Source organism: Oryza sativa, chromosome 9, assembly GCF_034140825.1.
Source record: "Oryza sativa Japonica Group chromosome 9, ASM3414082v1".
In the NCBI taxonomy this organism is placed as follows: domain Eukaryota; kingdom Viridiplantae; phylum Streptophyta; class Magnoliopsida; order Poales; family Poaceae; genus Oryza; species Oryza sativa.
Window position 1 is genome coordinate 11,002,146 of NC_089043.1, and position 27,583 is coordinate 11,029,728.

Genomic DNA, 27,583 nt, shown 5'->3' on the forward strand with positions numbered 1-27,583 from the left:
TATAGGTATAGAGGTATAGATATATTTTTTTAGTTATTCCCAAATGATCATTGATGCTACCTAAATTTACTACCAGGTTGACAAATCAATCAGGGTTTATTTGCTTATCTCATATTTATCTAATACATATTGGGCCTAATTCTTTTGTATTTTCAGGACATAGGGTATAGTAGAGAAGCCATCCATGTGATGAATAGTTCTCAAATTAGGTGGGCAACAAGTTTGGTTCCGACTGTTAACCATAAAAGAGCAATGGAGCAATATCTCAAATAATATATGAATCACATATGAATCTATAAGGTATATACTATTTTTCATCAACCTTCTAATTAACTTTCGATGATTAACTACATGATATCTGGAGTGTTGATGTCATCTCATATAGTGCTGTATGGGTTAACTGGACGCATTGACGAATGGTAAGAAACTGACTGCAGAAGAAACTCAATTGTTAGCTAATAGGACGAATGTACTTATGATTTTTGCTATCTGTAAATAATTGAAATCATGATCAAGTTGTTAACAATTGTATATGCAAATATAAGCTAAACCTGGGGCAATTACTTTTGTTTTATGGTGAAATAGCAACCTGGTGTTCATATGGCTCATTTACTACATTTGTATTTTTTTTCTAGCTTGGTACAAATTTAATGCTTATTAGCTTAATCCTTGGTATGGTTCGTGTTGGTGGACATTGAGCGCATCTCCTTCAGACACATGCTTGGACGCTTTACAGACGATTAGGAGTTGGCAGACGCGTTAGAGCAAGGCGCTTGGGATGCCTAAAGATTCTAACTTCGTGGTGTTGAGATTTAATCTGTTTCATGAATTCTTCTGTTTTGATTGGATGTTAAGTTGTGTTTTTGCTGTTTCATGGTTTTATCAACGAGTTTGAACTGGTACATGGTACATAGTTGTTGAATAGTCCCACATTGGTTGTGTAAGGGTAAGCGACCTAATAAATAATTGTGGGAGCCCCTCACCTCATTAGCTAGCTTTTTAGGGTGGGGAAGGCCCTTTACGATCCTACAATTGTTATTAGAGCCTAACTAGTTCAACATCTCTGGCCCGAGAGACATAGTGTGTAAAGGCCTGATGGACCGTGGGTGCCTGCAAGCCCCGTATACCTTAGGGACCGTGGGGAAACGGTGAAGGGCTGAGGGACACTAATGTGTGTGAAGGGGAGATTGTTGAATGGTTCCATATTGGTTGTAGAAGGACTAGAGACCTAATATATAATTGGGGGAGCCTCTCGCCTCATTGGCCAGTTATCATCCTACAATAATATTGTTTGGTCCACATGAAAAAGTACAAGGCGGAATTTTTCATATAGTCTTAAAATACGTTTTTATTACAAAGATCAGGGGCGGACACATGGTGCGACATGGGGGTACAGTTGTACCCCCAAATTTTTTGGTAAAAAAAATTATATATAATATATATACAATACTTGGGCCAAAATACCAGTAGGAGCAATCTTAATTGGTGGCCCAATAGCCCACAAAGAAACCCTATCCCAGTATCCCCTCCCTCTCTGCCTCGGCACCACCCACACGGCGTATCGCTTCTAAAAAAAAGAAAAAGAAAGCGCGAGTTCGAGCTGAGGGCCATGAGGAGCGGTGGCGGTGGCCGAGCAACTCGCCGCGGGCAGGGAACAGGGCCCCGGCGTGCCGCGCCAGCGCTACCGCGGAGCTCCTGCGATGCTCCACCTCCGAGGTGGGACGGCCCCTCTGATCCGGCTCCTCCTCTCGCCCCTTCTCTCACGCCCAACCCTAACCCGGCTATGGCGCCCTTGTTGCCGGCGCCTCTCTTGCTGCCGCTGGTGCCACATCCGAGGGAGCAAGAGCAGCAGGAGAATGCTGAGGAAGGAGAAGAACAGAGGCCGAGGCCGACGCCGACAACCATGGAAAAGAAGGTCAGTAAATTAGTGTCTTTGTAGTTTGTATTTTAATCTTGTCCTCCAATTGATTGGGAAAAATTAAGAATTGAGCGATTGATTGATTTGTTACACACATAATTTTGTGATTTAGGTTGTAGAGCCTTCAAAGAAGAAGAAATTTGTGGATTTGAAATCAATGTGGGGTAGAGCTGAAAAGAAACTGAAGTCTATAGTTGATAGCAATAATATTTCTGAGCATTCAGCTAGGAGGAAAGACCCTGAACCTGCTACTATACATGCACCTGCAACTAAAGAGATTGGGTGTAGTAGAGCATGTGAAGTTGGATTTGCACAAACAGAAACTCAAGTGCCCTATGAAAGTATAGAAGTATCAAGACCTCAAGATGTAGATGGCAGCATAGAAGTATCTAAACCTCATGTTGCAAATTCAGAATCTGAAGAGGAAGATGATTGGCTAGAAGATGTTGATGAGGATGTTGGTTTTCTTCCACATGATCCTGGAAAGAGGATTGCCATCTCAGATTATAGTGTGTATCAGCAAGATGAAGTGAGGATGAAGTATATTGCACTTGGGCCTTGTCGACCACCACTAGAGCAATTTCCTCAAAGAAATTGTGGAGGTAAACGTCGTTTCATACATAGCTTGTTTGATAAGTATAGTTGGCTTGAATATAGTGAGGAAAAGGATGCTGCATTCTGTTTTGTTTGCTACTTGTTCAAAGATAGAACTAATTATGTTGGTGGGGATAGTTTTGTGAATGAGGGCTTTAGACAATGGAACCATCATGAAACTAATCTTGCCATATGCAATTTAATTTTTGTTTACTGGATATGTTATTTAAATTTTGCTTTGAGATAGATTTGAATTTTTGCCTGACGTACACAATTATGGAATTAATTTCTGCTGGTTCACAAAAAATATATGGGCTGCACATGCCTAAAATTTGCTTTGAGATTGATTTCAAATCTTTCCTTGCATACATATATTTATGGAACTAATCTTTTTTGTCAATTATGGAACTATAATCTTCGTTGGTTCAAGTTTCACGATAAATCCATGTATTGCACGCGCGGGCCATAGGAAGTCCTCAACTTCTCTCGTTGTGCCACGTGGCAACATGAGAGCGTTTTGAGGGAGCCACGTGGCTGTTAGTAGTGCACTTAATCTAGCTCAATAGAAATATGATATGTTCATTAGACCTAATACAGCAATTGGTGAGAATTTAAGGAAGAGAAGCAAACATGATAAGGTTGTTTATATGGCCCGCTTAACTTACTCACTTAAGTGCCTGAGATTTCTTTTACGGCAATGGTTGGCTTGTCGTGGGCATAATGAAAGTAAAGAATCACTCAATAGAGAAAATTTTCTTGAGCTTCTAAATTGGTTGGCTAGAAATTTCAAAGAGGTCAACGAGGTTGTTCTAAAGAATGCTCCAAAGAATTGTAAAATGACATCCCCTAGGATACAAAAACAGCTTATTAGATGTTGTGCTACAGAGACTACTAAACTTCTCATGGAAGATCTTGGGGATGAGTTTTTTTTCAATTCTTGCTGATGAGTCTAGCGATGTGTATCAAAATGAGCAGTTGGCACTTTGCTTGCGTTATGTTGACAAGAAAGGGAGGGTGGTTGAGCGCTTTCTTGGTATTGTGCATGTTGAGAATACTACAGCTTTGATACTTAGAGATGCTATCAAGAATTTACTAATGCAACAATCATTGAGCTTGTCTAAAGTTCGTGGTCAAGGATATGATGGGGCTAGTAACATGAAGGGTGAGGTTAATGGTCTAAAGAAGCTGATTATGAATGAATCTCCTTCTGCTTATTATGTTCATTGTTTTGCACATCAACTACAATTAACTCTTGTGGCCGTTGCTAGGGAGAATGGTGATTGTGTTTGGTTTTTTGAGTAACTTGGGTATTTGTTGAATACTATTGGGATTTCTTGTAAGAAACATCAAATGCTTTGAGTTGCTCAAGCTCAAGAGATTGTAGAAGCTTTGGAATTGGGTGAAATTGAAAGTGGGCAGGGTCTGAATCAAGAGATGGGTTTGGGTAGGCCAGGAGATACACGTTGGGGATCTCACTACAAAACAGTGCAACATATTCTTATTATGTATCGCTCAATCCGGAAGGTTCTACTACAAGTTGGAAAAGATCGTTCACAAAGCACGGAAGCTATAAAAGCTCAAACTGCATTACAATCATTTGTGTCATTTGAGATTGTTTTCATGGCACACTTGTTGAACACTATTCTTGGATACACAGATGACTTAAACACAGCTTTGCAAAGGAGGGCGCAAGATATTGTGAATGCGGTTGAGCTCATTGTTTTGACAAAGATGCAATTGGAGATGTTGCGGCAAGATGATGGGTGGGAGAATTTTTTAAAAAAAGTCACCTCTTTTTTATGAAGAACGAAGTCAAAGTTCCTCAGATGGATGCTAGGTACAAGCCGGTTGGAAGATCACCAAGCTTCTTTGGTAAAGTGCAGAATCTTCACCGCTTTAAAATTGAAATGTTTTTGAGTGTTATTGATAGACAACTTAGAGAACTAAATGACAGATTTGATGAGGTGAACACAGATTTACTTGTTTGCGTGGCTTCATTCAATCCCACTAATTCATTTGGTTCTTTTGACAAGGAAATGTTGGTTAAACTTGCACAATTCTATCCCAATGACTTCTCAGCCAATGACATCATGCACCTACCTATTCAGCTTGATCGTTTTATTATTGATATGCGTAGAGATGAAAGGTTTAGAGAAGTGAACACCATTGCTGAACTTTCGGTCAAGCTTGTTGATACAAATAAGCATATCAATTACACACTTGTCTACAAGCTACTGAAATTGGTGCTAGTCCTTCCTGTAGCAACTGCAAGTGTTGAAAATGTATTCTCCACAATGAATTATGTCAAGAACAAGCAAAGAAATAGAATAGGAGATGAATACTTGAATGATTGATTGGTAACATTTCTTGAATGAGATTGTTTTCAACAAGTTCCTGATGAAGACATAATACGTCATTTCCTGTCAATAAAGGCTCGTAGAGTCAAGTTGTAACAACTTGTGTTGATTTTTCAGAACATGGACAGGATGTAAGTATCTTGAACTTGGAAATATTGGCTCTATACTTGAATTATTTTTTGCAACTGTGAATAACTACATTTATATTTTCTTTATGTAGCACACTATCTTATATAATATATGTTGCTGATGGGTATCATTCAATGGCATTTTCTTCCTCTGTATTGGATCCAATCTTTATGGTGGTGCAGCCATACGCAATGGTTAGTTGTGTCTTCTGACTTCTGTACTATTTTTTTATTCATTGTTCACTATAAAACATTTATTGTAAGTTATGTATGGTATTGAAATATACTTTGTCTTAATATATGCATGCTTGTGCTTGGATTGAATGACCATTAGTGGTTTGAGTTTATTTTTAATGTTGAACTAGTTTCTTGGTACTATGTACATAGTCCGTAGACTATAACTTCGTACCCCCATCGTTGAAATCCTGTGTCCGCCACTGACAAAGATGTCATTGATCTGCTAGTGCATATCTAGATGGCGTATGTACATACGCATCAACCCGCAAAATATGATCAAATAGATCAATCTTCAGTTAAGTCTCCTGTTTCGACGCATGGACAGCAAACTAGTATATGTAAATATTTGCTGAGATGCTACGCAGATGTTCTCATAGTAATAACATAATACGTTGGACTAGGTGAACTCCTTATATTTGTCAAATCGCTGCATAAAAAGAAAAAAAATCCCAAAAATGAGCACTTGACGAAAATGGCATATAATCTGAACCTGAGGAAAACGTATCTAAATAATGGAAAGTTCATATTTCTAGTGTGATGTAATTTAGTACTAAGGATTCTTAATGATTTTTTAAACCGTCAAAAAGCACGAAAGTAGAAAATAATGGAGGGGTCGAGTTGCTGAACAAGAAAATAGTGTTACAGGGTCATATTTGGAGATAGCTAGCTATAAGTTACGGAAATGCTTTTTGGCGATTGCTCGCCCTGGGGAGGGGGTAGCGATCAGATTCGCTCCCCACCTCCCCCCTCCCTCCACCTATTTTCTTTTTTGGCACCACATTACTTTCCTATTTTAGTAAATTTATGTACCTAAAGTTTATACACCTCAAGTTTACACATTTTAAGTTTAGAGACCAAAAGTTTATATATCCGATTCAAATTTAAATTTGAATTCAAATATTTTTTTATATATAATATTTCTATACATCTAAAGTTTATACACCTAAAGTTTATAGAACTAAAGTTTATAAGTCAAAAGTTTATATACCCGATTCAAATTTGAATTTGAATTATATCCGATTCAAATTTGAATTTGAATTCAAATATTCGATTCAAATTTGAATTTGAATTCAAATATTTTTCATATATAGTATTTCTATACATCAAAAGTTTATACACCTAAAGTAAAGTATATAGACCTAAAGTTTATAGAACTAAAGTTTATATACCCGATTCAAATTTAAATTTGAATTATATCCGATTCAAATTTGAATTTGAATTCAAATATTTTCTATATACATCTAAAGTTTATAGATCCAAAGTTTATAGAACTAAAGTTTATATACCCGATTCAAATTTGAATTTGAATTCAAATATTTTCTATATACATCTAAAGTTTATAGATCCAAAGTTTATAAGTCAAAAGTTTACATACCCGATTCAAATTTGAATTTGAATTCAAATTCAAATTTGAATTTGAAAATTCAAATTCAAATTGAATTCAAATTTAAATTTGAATTCAAATTTGAATTCGAATTTAAATTTTAATTTGAATTCAAATTTTTTATATATAGTATTTCTATACATAAAGTTTTCTAACTATTTGATTTTTTAAAATTTTTTTGTGGTTTACTGTAGTAGGAAGAGAAGAAGGGGAGGAGGAAGGGAAGAAGTGGGAGGACTGCGTATAGGGGGGGAGGCGGGGGATGCGATCGCTGGGCGATGGTCCTGGCGATCGATCGCCCATTAGCACCCCCCTATAAGTTATGCCTATGTGTACTGGGAAGCTCAAACAATTAACAAGAAGCAAAATACAATATTTTTTTATTTGATTTTTGGTCATACCGGCCTGCACAGTTGCATATTCATCGTACACCACGATTGACCTTTTTCTTTTTTTTTTCTTTTTTTTTTATGCGCGAGAAGACGCCAAGATTTCTCCAAGACAGAAAAGCACTACAGCACAGGAGTGTGACCTTGCAGTTTCCAGCCATTGATTAATTCTATCAGCGGGCTTTCTTGTTTGGACATAACATTCCAAGAAGCAGCTGCCAGCGATCACCAAGGAACCAAATGTCCTCCAAGCAATTGATCACGGAAGCAACCTACGAGTTACAATGGGTAGCCCATCCACTGGAATCCTGCAGCTTCCCATTCCTATGGCTTTTCTCTAACTTGCACCAGAGAACGCACAACCACGACAGACTAAATTGAATTACTCAAGCCCACATTTTCATTGAGGAGGTATAGAGAGCTAGCGTGTGTTGTGAGCAAGCAGAACAATGTTATGCCATATGCGTCTGGTTTTGTAGGAACGCACCGCTTCTACTGAAATTAATAATGGTATTGCTATAGTAGTTGAGCACGAGCAATGCAAATACATGCAATCTATTTTGATTTATCCAGATTTTTTTTAAAACTAGGAAGGTAGCCCGCGCATTCACGTGGGCATGTGTCGTGCGCTAAGTTTGAGATACTTATAAAAAGTGAAATATTAACCGGAGAACATCTCCCGCAATTTCTCTATAAACTATTTTCGTGGCATTAATTGCCTTTATAATTTTATAATCTATTAGCTTTATTATGTTATATCATATTTAAGTAATATCTATAAGTAGTTACTTATAATCTTCTTTATCATTTGAAAAGAAGGTAGACTTACTTTCTTTAGAAAACATGTCAGCGTAAGTACAAATAAGTGTAAAGTAAAAGTAAGTTGCTTTTCTTTTTTTTAATTGCATATATATTATCATAGTTTACTAAAGGATGAATTGGGTGGGACATGAAGCTCTAGTAATTGTATGTGTTTATAAAGCCTAATATGATTTATGCAGTTTGAGAGATGATCCATCTATGACCAATTCATGTAGAGTGAGATGGCAGTCTAACATGAATATGATAACAACGAAATATAATTGCGCGATAATATTTTTTAAATGTGATGTACCATGAATATACGATTGTTTTTTTATATATATGATAGATCAAATGGATAGTAATAATGGTTTCACTGGTTTAAAAGACATAGGAGTATTCCATAGCTTATGGTTGTTTTAACTATGTAGTTGGTGAAGAACGTTTAATTGATTTTTGTTATGTGCAATGATTTAGTATAATACAATACATATTTTCAATTAATTTTCTTTTTATTTAGTGTCCATGCAAACGATAGGGTCTACCTTCAAATGATGTATTTTAACTTTTATATAGCAAAATATAGCTAATGTCTGTTTAATTATAAATAAAACAATAGCTATGACTGTTTTAATATTATGTTAGTTAGAAAATTAGAAGAGAAGATAATTGAATTGGAGAGGAGAGGGTGTAAGAGCCAGAGGGGGAGGATCAGTGGTATAAGTAAGGCAGGATGATGGGAAGAGATTATTGTTTTTAAGATATATAGAATGGGTCCTATAGTTTTGAGTTATCTATTTATATAAATACATCTAATTGTAGATCTAATATAAAATACTTTGGGTTTTGTATTTTATAATTAAACTACTTAATTTGTTCTAATTTTTGTGTGTATTATTAATCAGAAGGTTTAAAAATCTATTTGATTTTTTCATAAACATATATGGATCAGTGAACAATTGTTAGTCCGTAAAATATATATATGACCCAAAGTAATGAATTTTTTAATAATATAGTTAATTTGGATCTTCAATTTTAAATTTTATAATAAATAATCTAATGGTGTGAAAAAAAAATAGCTATATGATTTAGATAATATAGTTGTTTAAAATTTGTTATCATAAAATATTTTTTCCATCTAACTAAAAGAGGAAAATAGGAGAGAAAGGAAATATGTGGGAAGGTAAGTGAGGGGGTAGAATATGGTGGCCCTTTTTTTTATCCTTTTGTATTTGGATAAATCATTTAGTTCTTTTTCCATCTAACTAAAAGAGAAATATATGAGAGAAAGGAAATATGTGGGGATGTACATCACACGTATGTACGGGAGGGGTGGGATATGCAATGGGTCACATGAAAATTTATCACACGTATTCTTTTCTATTTGAATAACTAAATTTAATGATAGAAAACAATGGATCACATGAAAATCGACTGCTAGATGATTTGTTTATTCTTAGAAATTTATGATTTTAATGTGCAGCTGGAGAGCAAAACCTTCTTTCCTCGTCACTGGAGCAACACGGCAAAAGTTTTCTACTGGAATCCTTTACCAGGTTGCGCTAATTACCAAAGCACATCTGTGCCATTTCATCCATCATGAGTACTCTCATATCAAAAGACGGTTCTTCGACCCGGAGGGCGTCCTGGCTACAAGCAAAAAATACAAGAATCTTCGGAATGTAATAACGCGATGCCATAATGTAATTAGATACCGTATTTGAAGTGACAATGTAAAAAATATTGTAACATTTCGACAACGCTTTTCACTTATGCAACTTATGTAGATTTGTCAGTATCAAAATGTTTTTTAGTTAATAATATTATTTATGCATCAATTAATTAATTAATTAGAAAATAATTTATCACAAATAATTATTGTAACAATTTTTAAATTTTTGTACCTCTTTTCGCAGGCAGCGAATTCTAATTTTTGCAGGCGGACGTTGCATATTTTCCTAGGCAGCCCGTTTAGCTCCACTTCGCCTGGGAAAAAAATCTTCCCAGGCAGGCGTCCCGCCGCCGATCTTCGCAGTCGTTTGGGTGCAAGTGGAGCGTCCGGGAAGACTCATTTCCCCCGGCTGTGAAAATGCTTTTTCTAGTAGTGTTGACCAGAAGATAGATTTCAATTAGTTTCGATTGATTTGATTGTAGAAAATGAAACGAAGTTTGATGATAGTATCATGGAGATAAGACATATAACAAATTGTTAATCGTCTTATCATCTACCGCTTGATGACCACATTTTTCCACCACCTGCAGATTTTTTTTTTTGAAACTTCATCGCTGAGTAAGAGAGGTTTTTTTAGACTGACTAATTAGGAAGAGGAAAGATGGGAGAGAGCTCGAGAAGTTGAAACGTTGAAACAGGTGGGGAGCAGAGCGGGCACATGCGCATGGGAGGGGGTTTTTTTAAAAGCTAAATCTAATCTAATGTTTAAAAATAATGGAACTACCAATTTGAGTGGAAACCGATGATTGGATGTTTTGCTTTTTTCTCAGAATTTTTAAGATTTACTCAGTGCCACGTGTTGGCTTTAGAGCGTTTATAGAAAGTTTAATGGACTTTTAGTATATAATATATAGATGGTTAATATTATCTGGTCCTTTTTAAATGAAATTAAAAGGTTAGATATTTTTCTTTTTCAATCATAATTTTGTATGAATTTCTCTCATTTATTAGAGGGTCATGTGGCAGCTTAGAAGCGTTTATAGAAGCGTCACGTGGTAGCTTAGGAGCGTTTGCATGGGTTGTACTCGGTTGAAAACCTCAATTATAGTTTATCATGGTTTAATTGTTCTAAATTTCATGATTAATGAATATATAATTGTCCTCTGTTTGGTTTCTTAATTATAGAATTTTCATGATTAAATGATTTCGAAATTTAGAATTATTGAGTTGTATTTGGTTTAAAGTTGGCCCTTTTAAAGTAGAGTCGTTGCGAACTTTGAGAGGAGAAAATACCATTTATCATAGTTGGAGAGGTTGGAGGAAGACTCCCATAATCCTTGTATTGCTATAAATCGTCAAGTATGGAGAGTTGCCCTTCTACGTTTTTTTCAGATTGACACATTAAACTACTTTTGTACAACTTAACGTGCACAACTAATTCGGAGAGAAACGTACAGGTGGATTAGATGGTGGCCCATACATATCCGAACAATTTTTTTTTAAAAAAATAAGAGAAAATAAATCTAATCTAACGTTTTGGAATGTTGGGTCCACTAATTTTAATAAAAATCAAAGGTCAGATATTTAGCTTTTTTCTCATAATTTCTCAGATTTTCTTGTGCCATGTGGTGACCTAGGAGCATTTGTAAATTGCCATGTGGCGGCTTAGGAGTGTTTGTAGGAAGTTTAATGGACTTTTGGTATATAATAGATAGATAGATTAATGTGTGTTTGATTATTATTTTGTGATGAACAATTGGTTTGATAGATTATTGGTTTTGATACTTTGTGTAGTGGTGCTCCTTGTGTGGACCCGGTCAGACCGGGCATGTTTGGTAGGTCAGACCGGCGTGTGTGCAGTCAGCCCGACGGTCTGACCAGTCGGCTCGATGTCATTTTCTGTTTTGGATTGTTTTTTTATACTCATAATTAATTCATGTTTATAACTTCTAGATGATTAATTTCTATACAAATGTAGTACCGCTGTGTGCTATTGTTGAGTCTAGTTGGGAAAATAACTTGTGCTCAGATATGATTTCTTGTTTGATTCATATGTAGGTGTATCTTGATGTCTCGAGAGAGTATTGCCGGTAATTGATCGGGAGTTAGTTTGGGAGAAGATGTCGTTTGAACAATCTGGATATCATGTGGGATTTTTACACTAAACAACAATGCACGTGGTTGGAGAATATTTCATGTGACAAGTTTGTGTCTTGTACAGGAACGTTTCCTAGGTGTTTAGGACCTCTTGTACAAGTTGGATTAGTGGTTTTAGATTACCTATCTATGGTTATAAATAGTAGATGTGTTGAGGCCTCTAGATATCGATTTGGTAAAAATTAAGTTTAGAGAAAAGTTAGGTTTCGAGTTGAGTCAAGATTTCTGAGAGAAGTGTTGTTGTTACACTTTGTAAACACGAACATAGGCAATATAATTTAATCTCCTTTCATGAGTCTTCGATTTGTGTTTTTGATCAGGTGTGGGTGGTTACACCAGCGGGCTACCGGCTGTCAGACCGATTACATTGCGATGGTTAGACCGGCCGAGCAACTGCGGTTGGACCGGTGGCGGCTAGAGACAATGATGGTGTGATCACGCGGTCAGACTGATGCATCAACTCTGCTCAAACCGAGTTCCATCAGCTACGAGGGTAACTTTTAGTTCTGCTAACAGTTATCGGTTTTTGGTAGATCAACCATTCACCCTCTTTGATTGATTAGCTTAGTTCTTGATGTGCTACCCAACTGTCTTTTTATTGGTGCACGAAGAATAAACTTCTCGAGTAAAAATTGGTCCAAGAATGTCGGTGAACCTGCGGTAATATAAATTATCATTCATCACTGCCGGCTCATGGCACATGGTGATGTGCGATGTGTGATATCTCTAGGTCATGCCCAAAATCATGAAGGCGTAGCAATTAGAACAACTACCATCAGTAATATTTATGTTGGTATAATTGTCTCCACCGACGCAAATGTTTTTTTATGCATGCTTTTAATCCTTTTATATTATATCTTGATAAATTTTATGGTTGCTGAAAGGTATCAGTTAGGGTTATGGATACCACATACCTGATAGTAGTTGACTAAATCTCGGCAAGACCCACCACATACCATGTCTTATACGGAAACAACCTTCGAATATAGGAGGAGTTCCGGATAAGGAAAGACAACTAGAGCTCTACATGGAAACGACAAGTACTACTCGGATTGTATGCATATTGGTTTCACTAGTTCTATTTGGACAAGGAGACACCTATGGGTATAAATACAATGCCCCCTAGGAGGAGAGGGGACACGAAACAATAGATCAATATACAAGCCAACATAAGCCAAGACAAGCCGCCGGATATCAACATCAGAGATAAGCCTAGTAGTCCCCATACGGTACCTACGACTACCGTCAAGAGGGATCTAACGCTATCTCTGATCTCGCTGGACGTGGATTCGAGGAGGAAGACTACTTTGTTGTCGACTACGTAACAGCACTTCAGACTGCCATGTCGACAACAGATAGATAGGCTACCCCAAATATTGTACTGGTGTGATTATGGTAAATAAGAGCAACAACCGGCTTCGGCCAACAGGAGTAGGGTTATTAGCTGACAATTCAGGGGTCCGAACCTGTATAAAAATCCTCGTCTCCATCTTTTTTACTACAATCTCGCATATATCCTAGTACCAACGATCCCTATACTATGCAAATACCGGAATCGCGACATCAAACGTCGCCAGTGGCACGCCAGGTAGGGGATTTTGGTGCTTCAGGATTTTGACGAGATGGGTTCAAGAGATGGATTCTTCAACAGCAAACTACTCAACGACTTCGTATGTTGGGTGATATGACCCGAACGAAGTACGTTCTCCGGCGGATCGGGATCATCGTCAAGTTTTGCCAAGTCATCGTCATTGTGGATTTTTTGACGAGGGATACTTCAACTACTTTGGATCTGAGAAGTCTAACCTAGCCAGAGTACGTGCCCCGACAAGGTCAGAACCATCGTCATCAACAGTTCGATCTCTCGAGATCGACCAAGCCTCTAGATACACGGCGTACCAAAAGATGTCAGACCGTATGATGTCAAACGAGTACGCAACAAGGTAATTGGTAGATTGGTTTTTTAAATTAATCTACTAATATCGTAGATACATCCAGCATGTATCTACAAAGGTACGCATTATTATATATGCAATTTATGGTACCTACTTTTCAGATCATACAATATTGTCAGATCAATAATTATTATGTTTACCTAGAGCATGTTTTTTATACAATATCTATTGTGTGAGCGTTTCCGATGTTAGGCCAACTATAGTCTAACACTGGGGGCTCGCACTATTTTCTTCTGTATAAATCATGCTTGTTTACGGTTTACATAATCCATGATATTTAATCTGCTCGTTATATCCTAATAATACTAGAAGATCCATGCAGTTTTTTGAGTACATACTCGATATTCTCTGCTATATATCTTGCCTTCTAGAAAATATTTTTCAGGAACAATTGAGCACTCGAGTAGGTTGTGGTCGAGTACACCCCATTATCCAGAACGATCTCGACAAATGCAGAGTCGTCGTGCCATACCTACCAACGAAGACCGACAACCTATCTCATAGCACCGGCCATAGCTGCGCTATTCGAGAAAAGGTTGTTAACGGATAATTCCTCGTGAACGTTATCGGCTTGATCACCCGATATGATTGTGAACGGACATCTGGATACGCTATAAGTTAGGTATGTGAGTCATGCTGGCCACATGAGATGCACATGTAATAAACCAACTTTAGCGCCCCTACAGGTGATTGAGAGACTCCTACTTCTTGTTCTTGAACCAGTAGGACGTAGCGATCTCTCACGCCTTAACTTCCAGTGGTCGAGGTACGACTACAGCAATAGCGTAGCGGTCCTTGCACCACGACCTCAAATGGTCGACGTACGACTACGGCAATAGCGTAGCGACCCTCGCACCATGACTTCAGATGACTTCGGATGGTTGAGGGACAGCTATGACTAGTCTTCGACCGGCAGCGTAGCGGTCCTCGTACCACGACTACAAATGGTCGAGAGACACCTACTCACTGGTTCTCAACCAGTCAATCATAGCAATCTCTCGTACATTTACTTCAAGTGGTCGAGTTAAGGCTAGACCTGGTTCTCGACCAGCGGTGTAGCGATTCTCCCACTATTTCCACTTCAAATGGTCGAGTTAAGGCTACACCCGGTTCTCGACTAGCGGTGTAGCGATTCTCCCACTGTTGACGGTCGTTATCGATCAGTTTCGACCATCAATGTTACTAAAACAGGAGAGAATTAGTGATGCTTGCAATGCATAAATATGTTAGAATAATAATATTCCACTAGTATTAGGTCTACTAACCTTTTGCAGAGAATGACAATAAAGTGAAGGAAAATTGACATCAACTCAGACGATAGATCAATCGGACGATATCGAGAACCAGACTTGTGTATGAATGGGCCAAGAACGCAGACTTGACACGATGAATCAGGCCAAAATTCACAAGTCTACGAAGTGAAGCAGTAGAGGGGGCCACCAGCCAAAATGTGGGCTGGTTGGGCCGGCCCCAGGTTCAGCCGAACCTCCCATGAAACCGATGGATGCAGGGTTTTGAGGGAACGGTGGAGATTCACTCCCAATGGCAGTTGGAGGGTATTACTGACCTTTCCAATCGCCATAACCGTCATTACCTACCTATTTAAGGAGTTCACTCTCTTCACTTCAACACACACCTCAAGCAAGAGCTCTCTCATTCCTCTCAAATTTAGTTTAGTAGTATCTAGCTAGTGGAATAGAATTAGAATAGGAATCAGGAGTCCGGAAGTCTTCGGAAGAGTTCGGGTATGGCTCTAGTAGCTTTCCTTTCCTCTTTTGTAAGCTTTGTACTTTTATTAGAATATTCTTCTAAATACATTTCTGGTATTGAAATACTTTCCGAGTATATGAGTACCTACTTTACATTATGTTCATGTTATACTGAATATATGACACTAGTGGAGATAGGCACATCTATGACAATCTACTTTTGTCATGGAAGACGCGCAAATCGTCATAAAGTAACTTCTATGACGAATTTATGACGAAATGGGATTCGTCATAGAAGTCGCGTCACATATGTTTTTCTATGACTAAACAGTAGATTTCGTCATAGAAATGCTTATATCCATGACGAAGGTGCTCGTCATAGAACTGCTTTCCAGCTGGCTAGGACAGACGTCGTCCATGCCACGTGGCTATCACACGTGGAGTCCATGTTGGCTGTGATGTGGCGGATGACGTGTACGCCACGCTGGATCATCATCTCCCGTACGCTAGAGCCAAGTGGTAGTCGTATTTAACGCCACGTGTTGGCATTTGGTATGTCCACGTGGTGGTGCAAGCTGATGCCACGTGGTCGAACGTGGTGGCGCCACGTGGCAGCCATATTAACGCCACGTGTTGGCATTTCTTATGTCCACGTGGTGGTGCGCGCTGATGCCACGTGGCCAAAGGTGGAGACACCACGTGGCAGTCATATTTAACGCCACGTGTTTACATTTTATATGTCCACGTGGTGGTGTACGCTAACGCCACATTGCCGAAGGTGGAGGCACCACGTGCTCTCATTTTGAAGCGCCACGTGTACATATCTGATTTGTGACACACGTCTTTACCTGATGTTGCCACGTGTTGATTTGTTTGGATGACACGTTAGCACAGTAGGGATGAAGGCCCGCTCATTTTTTTTTTCTTAGCCCAGCCCATTTGGCCACATACTTCACATATTGTTGTGGCCCATCCCACTATGAGATCTAGGAAATTTTTAGCATTCACCCATTTCAAGCAACAATTAATCAGAACTTCGCAGCACATAAGAAAATAGGCCCAACATCAAGATTCATCACATGGACAAACAATCAGAACTTCACAGCACATTACAAATAGGCCCAACATCAACATATATCACATATACCAACTTCACATAGCACCATATTACAAAAAAGTTCACAGAACCTAGCACACATATGTTCACATTAAGTCCACAAAAGTTTGCCATAGGATGACATTAAGTCCACCATAGCACCAAACATCATTTCACATAATCAAGTCCACCACATGACAATAAGTTCACAGAACCATCAAACAACTAATATAAGTAGATAGAGTTCATCACAGTGCAGAAGATCATAAAGGAGACTAGGACAGATTTAAGTTACCCTGGGAAAGGCTCAAGATACGTCGAAGGAGCAAATTGTTCTCTTCCTGCTGCTGCTTGAACTCTGCCAACTCCTTTTGAGTCTTTGCCAGTGCTTCATTTGCAAGATTTGCTTGTTCTTTTAGTTCGACAACTTCTGCATGGAGAATGGCTGAACTTTGCTTTTCAGCTGCAAGTTCTTCCTGAAGTGCTGCTTCTGTCGGTGTCACTGATTTCTTGGAGCTCATCTGCAGACCGGCATTTTTCAGAAACGTGGTATTGGAGTTGTCCCGAGAGAGAACCTTGGACACAACTTCTGCACTAGTTCTTGGTGTCTCACCATCAGGTACAGGTTCTTCCATAATAGCTTTCATACTTGACTGCAGCAATGATTGAACATTAGCTATGAAATTAGATACATGAAAAACTGGCTGCTGCATAACACATTCAAAATACTGGCAGCTGCACAACACATTCAAAAAGTCACTGAAAACTGATGGAAAGCTACCAGGAAGCACAAACTAGAGGTAAGGAAACTTGTATAGAATGCAAATTTAACCAAATTTGTTTTCCATAAGCCAAAACAGAAACAAATTATATGAGTAAGCCAAGCATTCCCATATTTAGAAATATTGCATTGCCCTCTTAACTGTGAAAGAGACCAGAAACATTTTGAGCTCTAACTATGGTAGAATGTAATTATTTTCTATCTAGCCTCTAGCAACAATGCAGGCCAAATGCTTCTTGACAGAATCTAGGATACTGTTTTAGCATATATCAGAAGGCTGACTTTAGACTATATTTGATTAGCTTTCATGGCAGCTTTTGATTGATGGAACACCTTGGTAGCTATAAAAGAACAAGGTTTTCCCCTCAACTACTTTCATAAAATTTGGAGGGGGTGCAATGTTACTTAGCGTTGGTTATTTTCTATTCCTCCTATGATGCCTAAATATTTTCCCTAGAAACCACTAATGTTTAGAAAGAAAATACTAGTGTGGAGTACATAATCCCTCATAATTAAGTTTACTTTTCCAAGTTACAATGAAATAAGTTTTGAAGTAGTAAAGGCTGAAATATGTTCAGTCTTATGTTCATATGATTCAAAACCTCAATACATGCAAACACCACTACAACAGCTTAGGTAAAAATGAATTTTCATGAATCACACCCTCAAACCCGGGATATTGATAAAAATACAAACTGCAACCAGGATCAATTGATGAAAAAATGTTTATGTAGCTTATTTGGCATTTTAACCCAATCTCAACTTATGTTGTATATGGTAAGTTGTCTTTTCCAGCAGCTACAAATTTAGTTTGGTATGTATTCTAACATTGTTAGAGTCTATAAATTCCATTAAGTCTGTAATGATCTTAGCTGCAAATATCTCTGCACACTAAGGACAGAAATTATCCTATGGATGTAAATATAAAATGAGCTGAATTAATAATATGTTGGCATAGGTAACAAGGAATTGAGTTCAATGTTGTAAGAATATACAGAGTGACTTACAATTGCATCTTTGGCAGCATCACTTAGACCTTTTTCCCTACTGGTATGGCAGTCCTCAAAGGCATCCACAGCATCAAGCTCTACAACCTTGTTCTTCTCCTTCTATTTCAGTACAGAAAATGCAGATCAATTATTTTATATATCTATTACATTAGATAAGTGGTTCTTAACTACAATTAATGCTAAAAGATAATGGGAACTTACGTAAGCGTGCAAGTGTGCAGCATAGCTGCGAGATCCCGTAGCCTGATGGAACCTAACATTAAGCCGGTTTTGCTTGTTCTGTTCAGAGATTTGCTACAAAAGATGTATGTGTTAGACATAGTCGCAAGTATAAAATGAAACAAATATGTCATTAGAGATGACATACCATATTCTTTGGATTTGACCACTTTGCAACAAGTTCCAGCCACTGTTCATCAGTCATGCTACTTATGGGAGAGGTAGTTCTAATCTCGTTAGCAGGTACTCCATTGAAGTAGGCCTTCTTCAAATTATACCGTGTTTGTCGTATCCCTTTCTGCAATACATCAGCACAAGCATCCCTTGTTGGCTGGTGTTTTTGGTTAATGGCCAACCTGACCTGATGGTTTGAATTGCAATCATTAAGGAGTAACACTAGGTCATATAATAGATGAAATATAAAAGAATATAGATAGGCTCTTACAGATAACTTGCCCATGAAGTTGTTAATATAGCCTTCATCATCCTTGTACTGCTTCCAATGAGGGAAGACATGAACTTTAGTCCTAATGATAACACCAGCCTCTGATGCAAACTTGGCAGCTTGCACCGGTTCATCTGGCCTTTTCTTCCCTTCGGCAACAGCAATGGGCATTCTTCCCATAGCTTTGGTCATCTTGTCAAGCATTATTCCTGCAGTTGGTGGCCTTGATTTTCTTGTGCCTCTTCGTATAGGTACTACAGAGTATTCAATTACAATGTTAGCATTCATCAAATAGTTAAAAATAATAAATTTCTCTTCGTTGAACTAACTTGCCTTCAACATCAGAATTGGTTTGCTGTGCAGGTTGCTCTTCATGGTTGGCATCATGGCTCGGGGGCCTGTTCACATCATTATCTTGAAGCAAATGTCCACTGCCCACATCTTCATCACCATTGTTTTCTGTTTCTGGAGGCAGTTCTTCATGGCATTACCTTTACCTTGTGCTGCTATGAGTTGCCTTTTCGCTGACCTTGTTGAGACTCCAGGAGGCATTTCGGTTGGAGCACCCGCCCTCACTCTCTTTGATATCCTTACTCCTGGTGGCATCTTGAAGGTAGGTTTCTTCTTCGTCGCACACTTCTTTCGTCTAGTTTGTCGAGGGTACTACAATAATAAACACAAAAGTTGTAAGCATGTGAATAAATTAGCAACAATCATTAAAAAAATAATCAAATGCTGCACAAATTAAATGCGGAAAAATTATTGCAGATATCCTAGCCCCCCCCACAGCCAAGATAGAAGAAGCACCTCAATCATTATGGGGACGGGCTGCTCCGGTTCTAAATATAAATCATCATCACACTGAACCCCTTGTTCATCATCTTCAGGGAGAAACTCTGATGTATCAGAACCTTCTCCATGACTTTTCTTGGTGCCTGAGTTTTTTGTCTTTGAAGATGCATGTTGTGTTTCGATATGTTTAATAGTGGCAGCTATGTCTTTGATGCCAAGTTCATCCATCCTTCTTATATTCTGCAAGATTTTCTCTTGCCGCGTTCTTTCATATTCGTTTTGTGTAGGTTCTTACATGAATACACATATTTTAATGGTCAGAATACTAGATGGCATTTTGATGGCATTTCCTAAGCATATAAGCATTTTCAGAAATAGAAACAATAAAGTATCTAGGCATTTGGGATGAAAAAAAAAGAGACCATGCTCATCAACATTGGGGATTTAATGATCAATGGTGAAAAACAACTTTACTTCAATATCTAGTAAAAACAACAGGGTGATTCACTTTTCCATTTTAAAAGACAATTTTGATGAGAACTCTGGAAACACTTTTACAGTGAACAACATTGGTCATATAAATGATATAGCCATTATATCATTCTCTTTCACCTAATAAACTGTATCTATATATACGACTAACTCAAATTATTGGTACATTCATAAACACAAACAAAGCAGAATCTAAATAAAATTTCCATTGTTGATCTGAAATCCACACTCTGGAAGATGCTTATGGCAACTTGAGGCACAAATTTATTTGAGAATCAACATAGCATGATTAATTTAAAGGTGCGCCTGAATAACACAGAAACAATGCCATATGCAGTAGCAAACTAGCAATAGCATCAACTGTTATTGTAGATAGTGACCTCAATCGGATTGCACACAGAAAATTCTTAATAGAAGTTGGACGGCAAATCAATCCACATGATGTATAACATCTAATAGCTTGAGACAGTACACATAAACATCTGAGCTTGAGACAACAAGATAATTTTGCGTACCTCGTGCTACTGGACGTCGACGTCTTCCCATCGGCTAGGTACGGCGACGGTGCAGGGACCTTGTCGATGGGGTACCCGGCTCCGGTGCGGCGGTAGGCGTCGACGGTGTTGTGGGAGATGGCTTCGGTGCGGCAGTAGTCGTCGACGGGGTACCGGCTCCGATGCAGCGGAAGTCATCGACGGCGTAGTGGGGGAAGGATCTAGTGCAGCGGTCGTCGTCGACGGGGTTGCAGCGGAAGGCGTCGTTGCGGCGGCTGTCGACGACGAGGAAGTAGGGGACGGATCTGGTGCAGCGGTCGTCGTCGATCGGTTTGCACGGGAAGGCTCCGGCGCAGCGGTCGTCGTCGACGGGGTTGCGGGGGAAGGCTCCGGTGCGGCGGTAGTCGGCGGCGGCTCTGGTAGAGTGGCGCCCCGATGGTGTGGCGGCTGGATTTGGGGATTAGGGTTTGGTGGGTGAGAGGCTTTGTAAATATATAGTGGTTGCACAAATGCCCCTGGGTGTTGTTTTGCTCTTCGTTAGATGGAGGATAAAAGTGACATTTCCCATTCTGATTTGGGCAAATGGGCGGCAATGGAATGTTTTGGGGCTGTCATTGGCGGTAGGTTTAGGCGCCGAACGAAAAATCCTCCATCCATGAGTAATTAACATTATCCATAAATCGAAAACATTCAAATTATACTAATCTATCTGGATTAACAATTTGACTTTAAAAATATACTCCCTCCGTTCAATATTATATAACTTGAAAATTTGGATTAAGGGGGTGTTTAGTTCCAGGGTGTAAAGTTTTTAAAGTATACGGACACACATTTAAAGTATTAAACGTAAACTAATAACAAAACTAATTATAGATTATGCCCGTAAACTACGACACAAATTTATTAAGCCTAATCCATCCGTCATTAGCAACTGTTTACTGCAGCACCACATAGTCAAATCATGGCGCAATTAGGCTCAAAATATTGGTCTCACAATTTACACGCAAACTGTGTAATTGGTTATTTTGTCTACATTTAGCACTCAATGCATGTATCTAAACATTCGATGTGACATTTTTGGAAAAAAAATGTGGGAACTAAACACCCCCTAATATTATTTTTTTAAAGCAACTTTCCTATAAAAACTTTTTGGAAAACACAGACAATTTAGCAGTTTAAGAAGCATTCACCGATTAATCGGAATACGGTTGTCAGACGGAATACGGTTTTCCACAACACTGCTTTAAGCATGACTGAATTTATTTTTAGAAACTAGCACCTATAATATATTATAGGTGTCTTTTTTTAATTAATTGGCACCTATGACAAATTAAAGGTGTTGGTTTTTTTTTTAAAAAAAAGAAAACCAACACCTATAGTATTGGTGTCGGCTCTTCTATGTCGCGTTTTCCATCTACTCCCTATCCACGTCGCGAAATTTGCCGACGCTTTCCCTTTCCCGTGTGTGGGAGCCGCCGCCACTGCACTCGATGGATATGATCAGTGATAGGGAAGGGTGCTACTAACCGGGACTCGTCTCTGCTGTGGACGTCTACCACAGGGGCGCGGTCATCGTCTCCCATGTCATCGAGACCTCCATGTCATCCTCGTGGTTGCTCACCTCGCCATTCACCATCGTCACCGTGGAATGCAAGAACCTGGTTCCAGCCTCGGTGGCGTCGCCGGTGGATCTAAAGCCAAGCTGGAGGATGATCGGCGACGGAGGATTTGAGCCAGGCAGGTGATAAAATCGTCTCAGTTTACCATTCATGGATACTCCCTCCGTCCCATAAAAAAATCAACTTCTGGCTATGAACCTGGACACATGTTGCGTCCAGATTTATAGTCAGAAGTTGGTTTTTTATGGGACGGAGGGAGTATATAGGTCCAATTGAAAATTGAATTTTAAAAATTTTATGTTCACTTTAATCTGGGTGAACCGGTCGGTGTTTGTAGGAAAAATGTTGGACCGGCCGGTTTTAATAGAACGGACCGGGTGGTTTGGACCGACTTACCCCTCATTCTTATCGGTAGAACTCACATATAACGAGGGTACAATCGTAAATCAACACACATATAACAACGGATTCAGATCCAAACCAAACCAAATCGTAACAAAAAAAAAGAGCTTCCTCCTCCATGGCGGTGAGAATTAGCAGGAAGCGCAGGAGCCCGCCGACGCGTGGGCTGGGGACCTCCACGACGGCGTGCTGGAGCGCGTCCTGGCACGCCTCCCGCCGGACACATTCTTCCGCCTCCACGCCATCTGCTGCCGATGGAGCGCGGCCGCCGCGTCACCACACCTGCGGCCGCATCCCGTCTCCGACTCCGACTGCATCGCCGCAGTAGCAGCTGGTCCAGGTGCCGCATCTCCAAGGCTGATGCTCCCAGCGCTGCTGGTGAAGAGGACCTGGTGCTGGCCATGATCGAGTAGCAAGCTTCTGGTGCTTATGCTGCTTGCTTCCTGGATGTGGGCGACAACAGTAGCTTGAGAAGAAATGATACTTCTTTGTACAGCTTGGTGAATTCAGATTGAGATCGTGAATGTGAATAAACTTATGGCTGATTATTGTGTTATTTTGAAAATGTGAAGACCATATTTGTGTCATTTTTTTATGTCAATTGAATATGACAATTAAGAAAAAAGTGTAATGCTTTGAACAGATGCTTGAAGTGTAAGTTGTGTTTGTACAGATTGAAATTGGTTTTTGCTGCTTGAAATGTCATGGTCTGTACAGTTTTAGACTGATATGCAGTATGTCACTTGGAACAAATATATATGTACATCACTTTGCATACTGTTTCACCAGGAAACTTACTGGATTGCCCAAAAAACAGAAGTAAAATATTTTCTCTTCTCCTGAAATTTTTGACCCAACTGCTTCACATATTGTTAGGAATATGAGTTAGCACCATGAACCTGGGAAAGAAATCAAATAAATGCAAATCATTGCTGGTAACAACTCTGTTCTTAAAATTGCTAGCTCAGAATCTCGATGTGTTTCAGATATGCAATGGCAAATGAGTTCACAGAATAAATCAGTTGTGACATCTCAGTTACATAACACAAAATAAATGAGTTTATAGCTCATCCCAATTACATATGACATATCAGATAGATGACACAACTCAAGATATAATTTAATCATCATCGGTGTCTTCCGGCATGTCATCTTCAGCGTTCCCATTGCCACTGTCACTACAGTACTGCAATATTGTGTCATCTTTATCTGCATCATCCCTACTGTCTTCAGTCAAGTTACTTGGTTGTTAAGGTCTTCTAAATTAGCTTCAATAATAGTAACTTCTCCATCTTCCTACAAATGGTCTAGATCCTCATCAGCATTACCTTCATGCACTTCATGTTCTGTATCAGAACAATTATCATCTTGGTGTACATCAAAAATGTGGTCATCTTTTTCAGACACATTATACATGTTCCTATGTTCGAATTTCTGCACAATTCGCCATTCGTTGCCCAAAGAGGTGTCCTGCAAGTAAAATATCTTCTTCGATTGAGTTGCTAAAATGAAAGGGTCATCCTTGTACCAAAATGATTGGATGTTGATGGATTTGAAATGCCCGTCATCCCTAACTCCTCTTGTCTTGCCAACTTGATTGAACCAATCACAACGGAAAAGAACCACCGATCGATAGATATCTAGATCAGAGTTATACTGCAAATCAAGAATCTCCCTAAGGACACCATAAAATTCAATGTTATCCCCTTCATGTGTACCATCAACCATTACACCACTATTCTGCGTTTGGAGGTATTTCTCACGGTCAACAGTACTATACCGGACTCCGTTGACAATCCAACTCTTTACTCGGAGATCAGGACCACATGACAATGCAAATAGTGCTTCACTGACCACCCCTGGATTTTCTTTCCTCAGCTTCCAGATCTGATATATATATATATATATATACAAGAAAAATACACATGTTATTCCCAATTTGAAATTTCATCACCAAAAAATGATATTTTTGTAAGTGTGTGTCACTTACATGAGTCTTAAACCACCTAGCAAATCCTTTTTCAAGTCTTCTGTCAACATCATGTGCATCTTCTTTCTCCAACTCTTCTCTATGCATGCTGTAGCAAATTATGACTCAACAATTAGGAAAATATTATATTTAATACAATACATGTGAAATAAACCTACATAAATGGTGCTTACTCCAAATATGGTTGAACCTCCTCACAGTTATTTAGCACATACCAAACTAGCTTATCCATGATTTCATCCTCCATGTACTGTATCCTAGTGGATCCTATGAGTTTAACACCATGCATAAAAACAGAGCTGTTACCATCCAATGGCCCATCCCCATGACGGGCGTCCCGATTAAATCTAGTGTCAACATCCTCCATGTACCTTGAACAAAATGTCAAGGTGTCACTTGCTACATAGGCCTCAGTAATTGATCCTTCAGGCCTAGCCCTGTTCCGCATGGAATTCTTAAAGGTGCCAAGTCGTCTTTCTATTGGGTACATCCATCCAAATTGTACAGGACCTCTAAGTAGTGCCTCATCAGGTAGATGTACGGCCAAGTGCACCATCACGTCAAAGAAGGCTGGAGGAAAAATTTTCTCAAGTTTGCATAGGATCAGCGGGATGTCTTTTTTCAGTCGTTTGAGGACATCTATCCTTAGATTTCTACTACACAATTCCCTGAAGAAGTTACCAAGCTCTGCAATTGCTTCGTATATATCCTTGTCCACAAATCCTCTTATGCCGGCAGGTATAATTCTTAGGAGAAGGACATGGCAGTCATGAGTTTTGAGCCCCTGCACCTTGGAACCATCTGAACTTATGCATCTTGCTAGGTTGGCTGCATATCCATGTGGATACTTGACACCTTTGAGGAAGTTACAAAACTCAATTCTTTGTTCCTTCTTCAAGACATAGCGAGCTTGTGGGATGCGAACTGAGTTGCCATCCTGCTGTAAGTGCAAGTTATGTCTTATGTTCATATCATGCAAATCTATCCTCGAATTGACTGTGTCCTTTGTCTTGCCCTCGATTTTGAGCAATGTGCCCAAAATGTTGTCACATATGTTTTTCTCAACGTGCATCACATCAAGATTATGTGGCAGCAACAAATCTTTCCAATATGGGAGCTTCCACAGACTTACTTTGCGGCTATAAATTAGTGGCCCTTCATCCTCTCCACGTTTTCTTTTCTTACTTGTATCATGCTTACCCGGTCTAACATCTTTCACCTTCTCTAACTGCTCGAGGACCTCATCTGTGCTGAATTTTCCTGGCTCAACCTGGTTTTCATGGTGTCCATCAAAAGCATGGCTTCTTCGCCAAGCGTGTGTCCTTGGAAGGAAACGACGGTGGCCAAAGTAGCCTATCTTATTTCTTAGTGCTCGTGACAACGGATTTTTGTCACAATGAATGCATGCATAATAACCTTTTGTAGTTCGCCCTGACAAGGTGCTTAGAGCTGGATAATCATGTATGCACCATAGCACGGCGGCACGAAGATTGAACTTTCTAGCACTGAATGCATCATAAGTACTAACACCTATCCATAATTCAAGCAATTCTTCTATCAGAGGCTCCAAGAATAAATCAAAATCCTTTCCTGGAGATGTTGGACCTGGGATCAGTAATGACATAATGCAGTTCGATGGATCGACAGATTCCCATGGTGGTAGATTCAAAGGCATAACAAGGACAGGCCACATGCTATACGAATTGCTCACCTTGCCAAATGGATTGAATCCATCTGTAGCTATGGCAAGCCTCATATTCCTTGCATCTTCTGCGAAAGTTCGATACTTTCTGTCGAAGTCCTTCCAAGCCTCCCCATCTGCTGCATGGCTCATTTCATTATCCACTGGCTTCCGCTTGATTTTGTGCCACTGTGTGTCTTCAGCTGTTCGTTTTGATGCAAATATCCTCTTTAACCTTGGGATAAGTGGAAACTGCCTCAAAACTTTGCGAGGAACCTTCCTGTCGCCAACCCCATCTTCCCATCTGGATTCACCACATATTGGGCATAGATCCATATTGGCATATTCCTTCCGAAATAGCACACAATTATTCTTGCACACATGGATCGACACATATCCAAGGCCCAATTCACGAAGATATTTCTTTGCCTCATCATAAGATTTTGGTAATTGACATTGAGGGAATGCCGAGGACAACAACTTCAATAATTCAGTGAAAGCTGTATTGCTGATTCGATAATATGACTTGATATGGAGCAGCCTCACAAGAAAGGAAAATCTTGAATGGTTAGATCCTGGGCAAAGTGCCTGCTTCGCATCTTCAAGAATTCTAGCAAACCTTGGTGGCTGTCCATCTTCCTCTGCCGCAGTGTATAGTTCACCTATTAACTCTGGAACTCCATTGTCATCCTCGGATTCATACCCGCCCACATCTGTCCCTTCATTATGGTTAGTTTCATGTACCTGTTCCAAATATTCGACATCTTCTGTATCAACTAATTCTCCATGATAAATCCACTGGGTGTATGTTGATGACATCCCAAAAATATGTATATGATCATGCATTTCTTGCTGAGGCAGTGAAGTGTGGTTAAGACACCTACAGCATGGGCATGGTATGTCAACGTGTTCATCAAATCTTTGTCCAACAAATTCCATGAACTGTTTCACTCCCTCCATGTATGCAGGTGTGAATTGTCTCCCATGTATCCAAGTTCTGTCCATCTGCTTTGGCATGTTAAAAAAAGCAATTAGGCAAACAAAGCTAATCCATTTTTTAGGACAGAATATTTTCTAAAACATTAGATGGAACAGCTGGTTGCTACATGACTTAAACCATGTTGATTTGTTCATAATACTCTGACTTGTTTATCTGTTCATACAACACAAAGCATAATCTTTCATAGCTGAACTTGCATTTCATACTCAGAGTAATGTACTTATGGAAAATCATACCTTATATCTACTGAACGGCGTTGGT

The 27,583-nt window shown here is 39.2% G+C and overlaps 2 protein-coding genes and 1 pseudogene across 7 annotated transcripts; 1 reads left to right on the forward strand and 2 right to left on the reverse strand.

Annotated features, from left to right (window-relative positions):
- Positions 1–1,544: 1,544 nt before the first annotated feature.
- Positions 1,545–9,634, forward strand: LOC4346635 (uncharacterized). Of its 6 annotated transcripts, none has more exons than XR_010735149.1 (5): positions 1,545–1,915; positions 2,031–2,520; positions 3,781–5,000; positions 5,090–5,192; positions 7,101–7,539. XR_010735149.1 is itself a non-coding variant. In XM_066304338.1 (3 exons), the coding sequence occupies exons 1-3, from the start codon at positions 1,610–1,612 to the stop codon at positions 3,454–3,456; spliced, it is 855 nt and encodes a 284-aa protein (XP_066160435.1). In that variant the 5' UTR covers positions 1,545–1,609; the 3' UTR covers positions 3,457–3,798. The 6 variants fall into 6 exon arrangements, 2 of the variants coding, with proteins under 2 accessions (XP_066160435.1, XP_066160434.1); XR_010735148.1 differs by having other exon boundaries at positions 4,170–5,000; positions 6,813–7,539; XR_010735147.1 differs by having other exon boundaries at positions 4,170–5,000.
- Positions 9,635–16,417: 6,783 nt separating this feature from the next.
- Positions 16,418–21,088, reverse strand: LOC4346636 (uncharacterized). The gene is given in 8 exon segments (XM_015755809.3): positions 16,418–17,050; positions 18,186–18,287; positions 18,390–18,482; positions 18,556–18,768; positions 18,853–19,106; positions 19,186–19,338; positions 19,341–19,515; positions 20,652–21,088. Coding segments are annotated over 7 exon segments (1,311 nt in total). The 5' UTR covers positions 19,459–19,515; positions 20,652–21,088; the 3' UTR covers positions 16,418–16,672.
- Positions 21,089–23,686: 2,598 nt separating this feature from the next.
- On the reverse strand, positions 23,687–27,327 carry LOC136351678 (uncharacterized; annotated as a pseudogene).
- Positions 27,328–27,583: the final 256 nt, after the last annotated feature.